This window comes from Apostichopus japonicus, chromosome 18 (assembly GCF_037975245.1).
Source record: "Apostichopus japonicus isolate 1M-3 chromosome 18, ASM3797524v1, whole genome shotgun sequence".
Lineage (NCBI taxonomy): Eukaryota > Metazoa > Echinodermata > Holothuroidea > Aspidochirotida > Stichopodidae > Apostichopus > Apostichopus japonicus.
Window position 1 is genome coordinate 17,484,822 of NC_092578.1, and position 16,562 is coordinate 17,501,383.

The 16,562-nt window shown below is 35.0% G+C and overlaps 1 protein-coding gene across 2 annotated transcripts in view; it reads right to left on the reverse strand.

Annotated features, from left to right (window-relative positions):
* LOC139958655 (uncharacterized) overlaps positions 1-16,562 on the reverse strand; it is a 234,684-nt gene that overhangs the window by 213,335 nt on the left and 4,787 nt on the right. The window contains exon 2 of one of the 2 annotated variants that reach the window (XR_011789833.1): positions 8,521-8,675. Coding sequence is in view for 1 of the 2 variants with exons in the window: in XM_071955892.1 (XP_071811993.1) it covers positions 8,595-8,675 (81 nt within the window). In the remaining variant the exon portion in view is untranslated. Of the gene's footprint in view, positions 1-6,324; positions 8,676-16,562 lie in introns of those variants that run through there. The other variant, XM_071955892.1, reaches the window with a different exon arrangement.

Genomic DNA, 16,562 nt, shown 5'->3' on the forward strand with positions numbered 1-16,562 from the left:
TCACTGTCACCTTGAAGACTGTGGCCCAATCCCCCCCCCCCCCTAATGATTGACCCCTCTTGAAATTTGTGACCCAATCTCCCACTCCCCATGACTGACCCCCCTCCTCCCTTCCCTCCCCACTCGGCAAATAATGAATTTGTGTGTGAAAATTTTGGGTAAATTACAAACATGTGTAATTTACCACTTTGCCAGGCCGCATATAGCTTACATAGGCCTACATGTATACCACTTACACACAACTTATTGCTCCTTCACAGTAAGTTCGAAATTTTCCAACAACGGTGTATGGGTCATTGCAATTTCCAACCTGTCATGTCCCAGAACCGTCTACTTGACTCCGGTATACTCTTCTTCATCATAATGATATTAGCCAATGGCTTGTTCAAATTCGTTGTGAATGTCAGTCTAAAGACCAGTATTATTTGTCATTATTCTTTGGACATTTCTTATCCGTGACCAGGGCTCATATTACATTGTTTAGAATTGAGATTTCCATTCTTGAGACTCCCGTCAACCTTACTTTTTTCTTCTTTTTTAACTCTTTTACTTTAGTAGTGTCGGTGAATGCGCGGCTTACTATCCATTGCCCACGCGCGGTATTTATTGTGGGTTTATATGTTTAGCCCTAGGTACACATTGAAGTTATTTGAGTTAGCCTACTATACATCAAATGAGCATCTTTGACTGGGGTATGAGAACTGATCTTAATCTAAAGCGCAAATAGAAAATAATGAGACCATTTCATTGTTGTACTGAATGGATTGTATGTAGTGACATATCTATGCACTGTAATGTAAATATACAAAGGAAGCGTATATAAGTCTATAGCAGGGGTTCCCTAACTGGGGTGCATGAACCCCCAGGGGGTGCGTGAGTCCATCCCAGGGGGTTCGTGAGACGTTTCTGAAAGTCCAAACGAGAACTTTTTGTTGAACTAAAATCTGATATATCATATAATTTAGTAATGTACAAAAGTCGTACCTATCGACAAACTCAACAATATTACACTATGAACTTGATCTTTTACGAAGCAATGTTATACGTAGTATAGTATAATAATGACTCAGACCGTGTCTCGAAAAGTTGGGGGTTCGTGGACAACTCTGACATCCACAAGGGGGTTCGTGTGGGGATAAAGTTAGGGAAACCCTGGTCTATAGGATGAATTTAGACAGAATTTTATTCTTGATATGTCATCGTTTGAGAAAAAATAAAGAAGAAAAAATGGAGTACTAGCGATGTTTCTATATATAGCTCTTCCTGTTTTCAGGATATTCACCTATAAAATATAATTAATCTCTGGAATCTTCCTTTATGTTTAGTAGGAGGATGACGTCGGCTTCTCGGTGCAGACCTAAATGATAATGTCAGTAATCCAATGTTTTACTATATTCTAATAACTCAAAGAAAACATGTTATATTAACTTTCCTGTAAATAATAGTGGACCCCTGAATAACATTCAACACAATTAGCTCTTTTATATTTTATCTATTTCAATCTACATGTCATTTAAGACCATTAACTTCCTGTTTCCCCATTGAGTTTTGTGTTACATCTGAGGCAATGTCCAAGAGTTTTATGTTTATTAGACTTTATAGTCCAGTCACTTTGATTGAATAACCTCAATAGATTAAAGGGTCATATACTCAAAAATATAAAAATTTCTCTGGTATTTTAACTTAAACTGTAAGACGAACAAATTTGACATCAGCTCAAGCAACGCTCATTGAAATTGACGGCGTCCTTCAATTTTGACTTCGGAAACCACGACATAACGGCTGTCACAGGGTAAATATACAGGTTTTCATATCATGGGCTCTCTTCCGCAAAATCAGATAATAGAGGGCTCTCTTCCGCAAATCAGAAAATAGAGGACGCTCTTCCACAAATCAGACATTGTATAACGAATCGGCGTCTAATATATGTTCTCAAGTTTTACTTCTTTTTTTATTTCTTGTTCCATTATTTTCTTTTCTTTCTTGCAAGATTTCTATGATGATATGTTTTTCCTTAAAGAAATATTCCGGTGGCAAAATACGCAACATACATGTACACAAAAGACCCACATACTCCACACAGACTGACAGAATTCATCTGGTTATTTTCAACTTTGTCAAGTCGAAGAAAACATCCGCATTATAGCTGATGTTGAGCTATGAAGTCAGAAATGAGAACAAGTTTCCTCTATCGTGACAAAATTATGTTTAGCATTCTACTTGGATTTAGAAATATTTGGGAAGTTTGCAATTAACTAATTGTAGTTATGTTTTCATATGTAAAACTTTTTCCCGTGTGATTTACATCCGCCATTCAGAATCGAATTTCTGTGTCAATTCGCTCAAGTGTGGTACCTACTAACCCCTCCCCACCCCCCCCCCCCACCTCCCTCCTAGCAAATAACTTTTTATACAGCGATCGGCCGCAAACTAAGGACTAATCCCGCTGTCACTAGTTCGAATCCAGCTCTAACCAAACTTTTCTCTGCTCGTTCAAAATTTTGTTTATAATTTTCAGACAGTTTTCCGTTATTGAGAATATGCTAGAAAGGTCACATAAAGGTCAATAAATCTCCAAATTTCAGCAATCGTTTTATACTTCCTTGCACCCTTGATGTATTTTTACCTTCACCGGGAAAGTCTCTGATTAAGCAGTCTTCATCTATGTTTTCATCTAACCAAACTTTTCTCTGCTCGTTCAAAATGTGTTTATCATTTTCAGACAGTTTTCCGTTATTGAGAATATGCTAGAAAGGTCACATAAAGGTCAATCAATCTCCACATTTCAGCAATCGTTTTATACTTCCTTGAACCCTGGATGTATTTTCTCTTCACCAGGAAAATCTCTGATATATCAGTTTTCATCTATGGTAATTATAAGAAGGGTCGAAACCTCCAAAACAAAAATTATTTTCAAAAACTTTTAATAGATTTAGAACAATTACATTTAGAAGTATTTCTGAAGTGACATTTCGGTTAAACTCCGTCAAAAACTGCCTGCCTGATAACTGCTGAATTAGAGTCAAACTTTGTTAGAGGAAGTCAGCTTTAATTATTTAGTAACCGCTGCTTGCCAAAAGCTGTTTCCCTAATTGGGTCTACTCCGTCCAAATAATGACTAACATACAAAAAAACATACATACAAAAAAAAAGGTTAATAAACGCAAACAAAGTCTAGATGAAAGGAGTGGACAGGGGAAAGTGCTGAAGCACTTGTAGTGTGGCAGTGAAGACATGGAGAACATTTCCTGGAGCGAAATAACAATTTTTCCATTTTACGACATAACCCTAAAGTCGGTCTTAGAATCGCGATTAAGGAAATATCATAGTTGCCTTGTTCTACCCTGGACAATTACAGAGCCTTTTGGTCAGTGGCATTTTCGAATATCGTTTTTTTTTTATGTGTTTTGATTTTGCCAAAGCCGATTTTTTGGGTAATCTCCAACACGGTTTTGTCTTTGTGTTCTGTTGATGTACGGAAGTCATAGCTAGCCATCTCATGGTCAGGCGAAGGCCAATAGGCTTCTTCGATAATTGGTTAATCGAACTGGCGCCATCTAAATGATTCTAGCAAATGGTAGGCTTTTATCTTGCTGTTTAACCGAAAAACAAATACTAGAATAGAGAAAAAAAATATTTAACAATAAAACTGTTTGACTTAAATTTAAAAGCAAAGTGATGAATTTAATGTTGTAATAAGCTGTAAATGACGTCATCAATAATTACGTAATAATTGCGGAGCAGGGCAGAAGTGTTTCGTTTGAATAAGAGACTGGGAAAACTCCATGGTTGATGATGGGTACAGGTGAGGCTTTGCTGTTGTAATGTTCTTCTTGAGGCGCTTATTGAAAGAACAAAGACTTTCTTCCGTAATGTTAAAAACCAATTACGGTACATGTATCGAAGTATATACATAGAAGCTGCGCAGCTCCCTATAGACATGTGCAGGGTACGGCATTAACCAGGGCTTTCCTTTGTCAATAATACACTAACTCACCTATACTAACAAATTTGGTGTCAAACATTAATACGAGTTGGGGGATCCCTCTACACTTCAGATATTAACGTCAATAGTTACGTAATACAATTTTGATAAATAACGATGATGCTTTTCGTTTGTAATGGACTTACCATCATTGCCCCTACCCCCCCCATCCCCAACCTCTCACCAATGAATATGGATACCCATAACACAGCCTATCTATACTTGTATTTTAATGTGTCCGCCAGTGTTCACTCCTGACCGGGACAAACAGTATTATCTGTGTCTGGGAATTATGTATAAGGACACCTCAATAAACTATATACTTACAGAATGTTTTATCCATTTTATAATGTTATATTTCGGTGCGAAACTTACGAAGTTTAGCATATATATTGCTTCAGGCATGTATTCATGTTTGCCTTCTTCGAGTCCGACATAACTGAGAACATGTATCACATTGATGCCCAAACGTTGAATATGTTTGAATATGTATTGAATATGTATTGAATATATATATATATATATATGTCGGATTATCATAAAAGAGAGGGGTGGGTGGGGTGGGGGGGGGGGGGGTAAGGATGGCTAGGGTCACCACGGAGACTATCAACATGACGTCCCACACGATGATATCAATCAAGTGCGATTTGCGATCGCGTCACTTTAGAAACGCATCGCTCTTTCTCGCTTGCAAAAACATAAACAGCGCCATCAACACATATATATGTAAAATACATGGAAAATTGTGTTATTTTAGCAAATACGACACATTTGAACTTTCTACGTTATTAAGGTTTTATAGCGGTATTCAAGAGTAGAGTTTCCGTAATCGACGTCGCGTCTCGCTGGTAGGGCAGAAAACCTTTTTTTTCTGTCGTGGGCTTTGGGTGGGTGGGGTGTGTGGTGGGGGCCCATCTCTTTTTGGCAGCGCAGGGAGCTATCATGACACCCTCCTCTCCCCCCTCCCTCCCCCATCGACCCCATCCCTCACGCTAGATGTATCATTATATCACTGAGTCTCATGTAGCATGAATGATAATGTCCGGCAGATAGATTGGTTTTCTGCAATCGTGCAAATTGACTGTACGTGCTATATAGGCATATCAGTCAAATTGGCTTGTTTGAGATAGCAGGCCAATTGAACGTGATATCAACAAAAAAAAATAATGCAGTCAGACGTAGTAACATATTTCCTATTTCTGAGGATTTTGAGGACAACCAATTAGCAATAGTTCTGATATCATGGTATTTTTCTTATCGATTATTGTATCACGCAGACTGACATGATGATTAGGAAATATTGATATCATACAGCTTAAGTATGTCGTGATATCTATCAAACTTTCACCGTATTTTATATGTATATATATATTTATATATATATATATATATATATATATATATATATATATATATATATATATATATATATGTATATATATATATATTAAGTTAGCTTGATGTTATTGTGACTTTTAAGATTATAATAACTTGAATATGTAGTCTTATTTTCACATCATTATAAAATATTCATGGTGGGAAAAAAAAAACATACAATTTTCTTTTTATCCGAAAATTTTATTTTTTTCCATGTTTGTAAATTTTTATAGTTATTAACGAAAAAAAAGAATATATTTCCAGGTATTTTCAATCATTACAGTTTAAATAATCATGATACTTTGAAATAAAAAGGCGAATCAATCATTAATTCAGTAATCGATTATTCTTTATTCTTAACTTTATCCAGTAACATATTTGTCTAATCTGTTTCACTTGATTATAGTCCGTCAGATTTCTTTTCCAGTTAAAAATTGAAAGGTTAGTTCTCAAGTTCTGAGCGTCGTTATATTTTAGGAAGAATACTGTTAGAGTAACTTTATACAGCCTTTTTATATACGCACATTGGCAAAACCAATGTTAGTTTTCCACCACTAATGTGTCAACCAAAATAACATATTTTAATATTCGAAGATATTCATAGTCGCATAATCTAACGGTCTCTTATCGCTTTACAGCAATGAATAACCCATGCATTGAACTCTTTGCCCCTAAATTTAAAATAATCATTAATATGTGCCAATTGAATGTTCATTGTAAAAAAAAATATGGAAGTTGATTTACTCACAAGCAATATCCGCTTACTTTACTGCCCTCCCCCTCCCTCTAAGAAAAAGGGCGGTGGGAAGACGGCTCAATCTAGTGACGGGGGGGGGGTGGGGCAAATATATAAGGCGAGTGGGGCTATGTGACTTTGATTTGACGGGGTAAGCCACACAATCACCTAAAAACACATTTATAAAAATGCACCCTCTTTATTTTCTGTTCCACAGATTTCAGTGTTTTTTTTTTCAACAGAACAGCAATTTTTATTGACCATCATTACGCCGTTATCTGTTTACCTTATTGCTATTTATCTACAGTACAAAAGAACCCCAGATATATTGTATAAAAGCTAATAATAATAATAACACAAACAAGAAGAAAACGATAGAGTCTCCTGACTATGTAGTTACTTTCAAATGAAAATAAAAATCATATAACAGTTCCTCTATTTTTTTACTTCAAAATTATTGCCTTCTGAACACGATGTAATACCCAGCAAATGGCAGGCATTAAATTTATATACCAAAATATGTACACTGATATACTTTGTAACCAAAAATTCTATTTAGTACCCTGTATCAAGAATGAAAAAAAAAAGGTCAAGAAACATGGAAAATAAAAGGATTTTTAGAATTTTAGAAAAGAAGAAATTATCACTTTATAAAATTGTGTATTTTTTTTTTGTAAAAATGGCAGTCGGTAACCCATAAATATGAATAAAAAGTACAAAGATAAAAAACAAACACAAACACACTGAGTATGTAAATAAACATGAATTATTCTCCCACAAATACAAATTAAATTAAATTAAAAAAAAATAACCCATCTGTTTCAGGGTTATCATATATGGACAAGTATTAAAATGGCAAAGTTGCAACAAACATTGCTGAATAATTAACTTTCAGGGGTATTTAAATAAAATCATAAATGCAACCATATATGACATGAAAAATGTTTGCAGCTTGGAGGCATTTTTACGCTATATGGTGGGAAACCTCACCCCCCCCCCCCCCAATCTCTCTCCACCTCTCTCTCTCTCTTTAGCATTTCTAAAAGTCGTTGTCATTATTGTCATGTCATTTCACAAAACGGACTTGAAGGTTCGGATACGAACCAATTGGAGCATAGCGATAAAACCACGTGGTCAATGTACCCCGGATGTCCAATTCAAACATGCTCCGTTGAAAGTTCAAATTTACTATCTGAATATTATCTATCATTAACAAATTTGCAACGTAAAAAAAAAACAACAGATTAGCGAACGATAGGAACAGGATATTGGAAACAAATAAAGACTCAGCCCATGTGCCAACATTTTTCCTTCATTTTAAGGCATCATTCTGTGTTGTATATATCCGGCTAACCGTTATAGGGAAATCCCCCAGAAAGGGACCTAACGAAATGACTTTTTTCCCCCATTTGAGGTGATTTAAGCCATTTTAGAAATCCGTTACTGGTATCGAAACTTAAAACGAGACTAAAACGAGTGTTGGGAAGTACCTTGCTAAACTTCCATCTTTTTTTATTAAAAAACAAAAATTCTAGGTGATTAATTTTCAAGTTCCATTTCAGCTGAAGTCCCAGCTATCAATAATATGTGTGGGCAGAAAATGTCGGTTGAAAAATTATCTGTGTTAACGACCTCTGAAATGTGACGACGTTTTTAGTGTGTTAAGTATGCATGGAGCAGTTAATTGTGGGTACACGACACGTTTATATGAGAATTTGTTCTACATTTCATACTCGCATCGAGTCCTTTCTTTGTACTCATATTCCAGCATGGTGGTACCCTGCGAGTACCACGTACTCATTCGCCTTTTACAGTTTGAACTCATACTCATCTACTCGCGGGGCTTTTGGAAATCTAGATAGATACTAGTACAAGACTATGAACTGGTACTCGCGAGCAAAGAACTATGTACTCTTAAACTTGTACTCGCACGAATAAGGGAACTCCACTTGTTCTCGTTTGTACTCACGCTGTTTGTACTACGTACCACAAGTCATGAATATTCAAACATAGATACAAGATCTATGTTCACAATATTGAATAAAACACATTCACCAATTATTGGTCTACGTACGGCATTATCCATGTTCACATATTGCGTGATATACCTATTCACATATCAACCCAATGTGATTCGTGTTCACATATCGCCTGCTGCAGGTTCACATCGGTGGATCCATATTATTCACATATCGAGTGGTAGATATTCACATATTGGATTACCTATATCCAAAGTGATCAATTGATCCATAGATTGATCCGTGTTCACAGTTTCGTCTGTTTCCACATCGACTTTTAGATATTCACATGTCGGTGAAAAAACCTTCAGTTTTTCTCGCAAATTTTTTTCTAACAAAAATCCATGTCGAATGAAGACCGACCCGACGTAAGGGTATTTCCCGCATATTTCCGCATGTCACACCCATATTTACAATGAAGACAATAATATTGGCAGTATTGCATGTCCACGTCATAATGACGTCATTGCAGGTTCTTTCATCTCATCATGGCGGCGTGGTGGTGATGATGGTGTCCTACAAGCCCACGTGGTACATTGACCTTTCCATGTCGGGATTGCTGTAAAATAAAAACACAAAAAAAAACAAGTTGAGAATTTAGATTTCTTTTAGGATTCTTGTGGTATTGACAAATTCAAAATTTAATGAAAGGAACGTGTAGCAAACTCCTCAGCGGTAAAGCCAGTCGTAAACGGGTAAAAATGCACCTTCCCGTACCCTCTTTGTAAAACTTGAAAAATGACCCTTTCCGAATTAAACGGTGCCCCAATTTGATCATTGTCCAATATTTGTCATATTGACCATTGCTCTTTCTATATTTCTTTACGAATTGTTTCGTTGCCATACTCGACTGCCCATGCGTTGTATATTATTTTAGCATTTGTATTTTCCGCCATCGGATGGCGTAAAAAAATGTTTCGCTTTCTCTCTGAGACGGACAGAACTTATTAAATTTGCTCTCTTCCATACGTAAGTGATTGTCCTACTCCTAGTGTCTGCGGCTGTCGAAAACTTTTGTTTTATCTCACCCCCCCCCCCACCCTCCATTATTATTTTGTGCGGAGAGTTTGTTATTGACAAGGAGAAACCCTACGTATCCTAAGTAGTCCTAAAAAACAGTCTACGGAGTAGCCGGGGGATATATATGAAGTGAGTCATAATCGTAGGGATTAACCTTTAGTCCGTCATAACATTATGGTAATTAAAGGCTTCCGTTTAGTATACATTCACGACACACGCTCCTTCTTCCACTGGGACGTACGATACCCCCTCAGGTGTCATATGGGTTTGTTTTAGGCTTCTAGGTATTTGTAATCGGGTCGGCGTTTAAAATAGATTCTTTACAAAGGTCCATATGATATATATATATATATATATATATATATATATATATATATATATATATTAATATATATATATATATATATCATCCGCATGACCTCCCAATACGCCTACAGTCTGGCTTATTAATTAAAACTTAAAATATAGGGCAAAAAAATCAAAATAGACGCTAGTTTGACCCATTTCTAAGGTCGTTAATATTTCTCAATATTTCCACTGAGTAGGAAAGTAACATAAATTATTCTTTTCGGGTTTGGGGGGGGGGATAGAAAGTAGGTTACAAGTTTCTCATGCCGATGAGAAGTTGTTTTTCATCTTTCTTGTAATTTTTGTTCCTTTAATCGAAGCTAATAGAGCAAATCCTGACATACTCCTGACTTAGGATTAATAATGTTAGGTATATTTTTCACGACTGTGAAATTGAGACTAGGCTTTCCAGCCGTTTCGACAATTATTTATATCCTGTTTGCTTTGCAGAGTTATCTCGTGACGACATAACTATATGTACGTTGTTTCAATTTATAACCTTCTCTGCAAAACTATTCTATTTTCAGAGATGGTTAATGGTAAATGATCTCTGCTCTATTGTTTTAAGATGGTTTAGGAGACTTTATTATATTGGTCATGCTTTCAGGTTTATAGACCATTATGCAGTTAGTGGCAAAAGGATAAACTGATCACTAAGAAAATCCAACATTTGGAAACAAAAGTATTAATTACGCTCAATATGATGAATGCTTTAAATGGTGGGTTGCAGATATATATCTTAACATTTTGACCGCATTTTCACGTTTCCATACTTGTGTGCCATATACTTGTCACGCTGACTAGTTTAAGAAGTATAATGCGTTGCCGCGACAAATTCGTCCATGCATTGCGCGCGAAATATGTTTTACACTGCAATTTTGTTTTATCCCCTTTCTGAAGTTTCAAAAGTTTGCTGAGTCCTCTTATGAGACCAACCATTACAAAACAAAAGTTTTGATATTATTTTACCTCTTTAATATTTGACGAATTAGGGGTGTGTGGAATTGGCTATATACTATTCCAGCATTTTCGATGCAAATGTGAAGTTTCGAGAAAAATTTTTTTTTTTGGGGGGGGGGGAAAGATTTATAATTTCCTACCACCCCCCAATATTATGCAGAATGAAATCCCCCCAATATTATGCAGAATGAAGTTTCCCCCCCCCATATATTATGCAGAATGAATGGAAACGGAACACCGGGGGGATATTTTTCTGGTCGTCTACACAGAAATGAAATCCTTCTTATGAGACAATGAGTCTATAATTAAGCCTAATTAATACTTCCGTTATTTCCTTACGAGAAATGCTAAGATAAATGAATGAGAACCTTGAAATAACAATGGCAAGTTTATTCAGACTTAGTCAATAAAACAGTCCCATAGTGAACATAAACAAGCTGAAACTTGAAATTTGAACGGTTTAGATACTTTAGCGAAAAGCATTGCTTTGGTATAATGTCAGTTATTTAGCATTTCAAATAGAGAAAGCAAAAAAATAAAAAATAAAACAAATTACTATAACCGTGTCTTGCCAGTTTCTATTTATAAGGCGTCGTAACAAGAAAATTTTCTGATAGAAATTTGTTCAAGTTATCGCAGTATATGAGTAAAGCAAGGAACAGGTAGACCTTTTTTCCAGCCACTTTGACAAACGATGGACCCTTAATGTTTGATATCCTTTGTGGTTTAGAGTGTAAACCTTCATTTATTATATTTAATTATTAATATTATTTATGATTTGCTTTTACTTTTACCAATTCACTATCTCGCTCTCTCCGTCTATTATAATCACACTCAGCCCCACTCAATCACACTCAATCACACTCAGCCCCACGTGAGCACACCAGTCCCCTATTTAAGAAACCCTACTAAAATTGCACGATCTCATTACAGTTAAGCTTGCATTATTTGCCTACAAGACCTGGAATGGATTACTACCAGCTGCCTTTGACAATTTTTTAACCAGTACAGAGATGTACATAATCATAACACGAGGCATGCTAATCATGCCCACTATAATCTCTACAATACCACCATTGGAACTTTAAGCCTACAAAACCGTGCAACAAAAACATGGAATCTTCTAATGAACGATTTAAAGAGTAAAAAGTCAGTCACTTCCTTTAAGAAGTTGTTTTGTGAGGAAATAATAGCTAGTTACTGACTAAAACTAAATTATACCTGTATGTAATTACTATATATATATTGAACATTTAATTTGTACTTATATCTATGTATGTATTCATACACATATATATATTTTGTTTTTTCTTTTCTTTTCTTTTCTTTTCTTTCTTCAGGGAGTCTTCCACATTGTTAAGCTTTTAAGCTTTATGGAAGACTTCCTCCACTTTGTACTTTTGTGGCAAACAAATAAATAAATAATTGTCCTTTTAAAATGTCAGTGTTATTTTTGCTTTTTCAAACAGAACTGCTATATGCTCGCTCGCTCTTTTCTTGTTTTCATTTTTGGGGAATCAAATATTTTGTTTTGTTAGTATTTTACAATGAAACTGGTCTAATGACGGTCCTGGGACGCATGAAGCCTGATTTTTTTTCGGTACATCTTTAAAACAAGTAAGAAAACCAATAATTTCTCCCCCCCCCCCTTCAAAACTTTAATTCTCAAATGCTTCAAGCAAGTTCATATATATAGTCGACCTCACAAAGTGCTTCCGACTTATCAAGAGAGACCATTGAAAAATAAAACCAACTCTTTTTTCTTTTTGGTTTTGTTTACATGCGGTAGCTACAGGACAGATTACCCTTCTCGGGGGAACACTTTGTAATTTCCACTACTTAATTATTATCATAAACATATGGCCGTCATCACATCTCCGCCACGGGATACCGACGGCGAACTTCAGTTGTGACGGCTGTACGATCATATATGGGAGGATGTGATAATACTCTTAATACGATATACGAAAATGTTCTCCGAACCAGAAAGGTCACTGACTCCAAGGAAACGGGGGGTTCGGACTGTTCTATTTAGCCTATATAATACGTATTTAACTCTATATAAATACACGAGCACTCGCTAAAATATTAAATAAACAAACATATACATTTTATTATTTGTTTTAATTCAATGCTTTCGCTTTGCATGTTTAATTTTCTAGCTTGAAAAAAATGCAATCTAGTTTCTCAAATTTCATAAATTTGATATCGAGTAATGTTACTTGCAACAATTGGTATCAATCCCTTCCATATATTGGGGGCGGGTGGGGTTGGGGAACAGAGAGAGGGGAAGCCATTGGTGGAAGAATGGGTGGGCTTAAATGGCACAGTTTTATCCAGTATGGTGCATGGTAATAACAGAATATCTCCGTATCAGGTCCTTTATGTGGCATTAATTAACTTTACAGTTATTTTTCCAAGAATACAGACATAAAATACCTGCTTAAACAGGTTCCGGTGCAGTTTTCATTAAAACACGAAATGATCTTTTTTTTTACTTGTTAACCATGTGGCATGCTATCAAAAGGATTGTATATGACCATATTGAGTTACAACTATACCCAAAGGATTGCCTTGCGGGCTAGAACAATGTCATCAAGGAAATTTAAATTAGCGAATATTGTCTTTCAGACAAACCCGTTGACTTGTATAAGCACTTTGCTTTGTGTGTACGATAACGCAGTGAAATGGTTTCTCCTCTGTCCGTGAAATTTCTCCTTTTTTATGTTATTTTATTATTTTTTGGACGTAGAGCAAGGTCACGATACTTGTCCTGTTCTAACCTATATGAATGTATTTCAAATCACCAAGTACTTCCTTCTTCAAACATATTTTGTATCAATGTTAAAAATGTGATGAAATTTAACCACATGAGTTATTCCTGACAGTAATAAAGGTTATACAGTACGTCGACCTAGTTAGTATTGTAGAATATGTACACAGCGAAATTTATGAATTCGGGTGCGTGTTAACGATTAATAAAAATAATTGAGGTTCTGGAGGAGTGTGGGTGGGGTGGGGTGGGGGCGGTGGGAAGGGGTGCAGGGCTGTCCTGACCCATAGCACTAAGGGAATTCATTTTTAAAAATAGTAGAATATACTGACACTGAAGACAGTTGAAGATGATTTTAATATCAATGTTTATAGTGATCTGTCTTAGCAAAGGGGATAAGCTTCGGTTGACAATGAAGATGATACGTCCATTGTTAAGTGATTAACAAATAATATTTGGTATATGTGATAGAGCTATAACTGTATAGAACAACTTCCTCAAGCTATGAAGAAGCATCTTATTCCATTTGGAATATATCACAGGGTTAATGTTTCTGAATACACAGGGGTTGAAGACTTGGTCAAGTCTAAACATAACATCAAGGTGAGCCGCCATGTACTTTCAATTTTATCATATTTTTCTTGATTTATATGTTTAAAAAAAATGTTTCATTTAGTATAATGGAAATGTTTTTTTTTTTTGCAAATGCTGAATCTACAATACATGTACACATAGATTTACTTGGATGTTAGATTGAAATGTTTCAATCTATTTAATTTTCGAAAGTAACTAATTATAAAAAGACCGATCAAATCATTTGTCAATGAAAAGACATATACACTTCTGTTTGAACGTGTATATAGCCTATACACTATATAGACCTCCTCAACAGCTGATGTAACGTTATGAAGGCCTTTAACGTGCATCAACACTTATGGATGTTCGCGCGTTGCGGTACCCTGATATGGGCCTCTTCGTCAAGGAAAAGTAAGCCTTAACTAAAATATAAGTTAATGAAGAACTGAGTTATATAAAAACCATATCACAGTCTTAATAACTAAATATATACATAGCTAAATCTCTGCCTGGTTTTCAACGACATTTAAAAATGTATGCACCTGCTTGGCACAAATAATAATATATTATCTAAGGGCTTTACATTTATGATTTGTTAGAAAATGACGAGTAAAGACAGGTGTTACAAGACTATATGCTTAGACATATACTAGACGTTGACAAATAATGTTCTATGCACCCTCCCATATGTATGTATATATATATATGTATATGGCTATAGTGTACGACTTAAAAAACTTCTTTGTTCAAAAGGCAAGAACGAACGGCAATATTAAAATAAAATTGATTATCAAATTTCAAATCATAACCAACCTTCCTGGTGGTTATGTTCCTAAAGTTTTTTGGGCTTTTTATTTTGCTTTCTTTGAAATGAAAATTTCTGGTATACGCTCTAGGGAGGTAAGGGGCGAACATGTAACGATATAACAGTTGTCTTATACTTGCTGCTAGTTGGTCAAGTTTTAAAGCATTTTCATACTCAAAAAGTATACTCACAATAGTATACTTGCAAAAGAAATAGTATCCTGCAAATCGTAAGTATGTTTACAAATAAAGAATTACTTAAATTAATCAAAGTGAAATTTTAAAAGCAAAAGTATATATATATATATATATATACGTTTGGTTTGTTGGCGTCCAGCTTGGCGCAGAGTGCTCTATTTTCGGTGGACAGAGCGAAGTATAGGTGAGCTTAGTTGAGACAAGTGGAATACTATAGTAGTTGTTACTCAGAGTTTCACGCGTCGAGCGATCATCAGACAACTCAACTTCATCAAACATTAAGTTAGACCACAGAGTGATCTCTGAGCCCACCCTCTCATTCAATGCACTTTCAAAAAGGTTGCAAATGAAATAATAAAACAATAAATTACATTATAGGAAAACAAAACGTAAGTTTAGGTTGGTGTTTTTAAAGTTGGGAGCAATCAAATCATTGATATTTTAATAGGATTCAGGTGTATATGACTATGATTTTGTCAGAATATGGACACTTATATAAAAATTAAACTCCATTTTTATTCACAACAAGTCTTCTAATATAGCTTTAATATGTGATACAATGTGACACAACGATGATAATTACTACTAATTAACGAATAAATAACACTATAGTTTTAATACAGAAAATTTGTTTATAAAATATGCGATTTGATGACATGTTTTCTGACATATTATATTATTGTTTGCCCTATATTTAATTTCAATGATACATAGTAAAATGTAGTTGCATTCTACAGTTAGCGAAGTCACTGCAGCTTTTAAAATTGATGAAGGCCAAAATATGTCATAATTTAACAAACATATCTATGGACTTTTAAATATAGACTTTTCAACGAATGCTTATAACCTTGGAGACTATTTTGTTGCTGAAACAATCGGATGTCATAAAACGAACTATAGAATTAACCTGGACTGTACTTTTAATTAGAGTTTGCGGACAAAATTCACTTCAGTTGGTTGAAACACTTACATTTACACATACAAATAAATATACGTATGTCTACATACAAATATATATATATATTTATATGTATGTAGACATACGTATATTTATTTGTATGTGTGTGTGTGTGTCTATATAAATATATATACATATATTTATTTATTTATATCTGTAAAATTGAATATCGAGGTAATTGAGCAAATTCTGAACAAATAGCGTTGGTGCATTAAGTTTTGGTTTCCTTGGAAACAGTGGGTTGGACCGGAGGGGGGTGGGAGTGGGAGGGGGAATGTTGAGGAGACGGCCGGTGTTTTCCGAGAGTTATTGAGGACAGGTCTTCTAGCGTTTATTCGACTTGGACGTACCGAGGGTTTATCTGTATGCATGTGTTATGTAAGTTATAATTCATTTAATATGTACAAATCGCTGTTTCCTTGCTAGCACTGCAGTGTAGAAAACAATGTGTAAAACATATGTAGAGATAAGTAAAGAAAAGGCATTTTAATTTTGTTGGTAAACAAAACGTCTTGATGGCGTTCTCATCTAATATATTTTCTTTTCTTTATCTATTTTGTTTTTTTGTAAAAACTGCCTCAAAATAAACTTAAGTATATATTCGAAATATTTATTATCAACTTATAACACGTTACTAAGCTGGGGTATCTTAAGTTATATATTGTTTTCGATTGAAGGAAACAGAAAAAGAATTGTTTTTAGTTTGTGGCTTAACCCTCAACCTATAGACACATCACCCAATTAATCATCAAATCGAAATATGGGTTCGATCAATTATCGATAAAAACGCCGAATTAGGTAATTGTAAG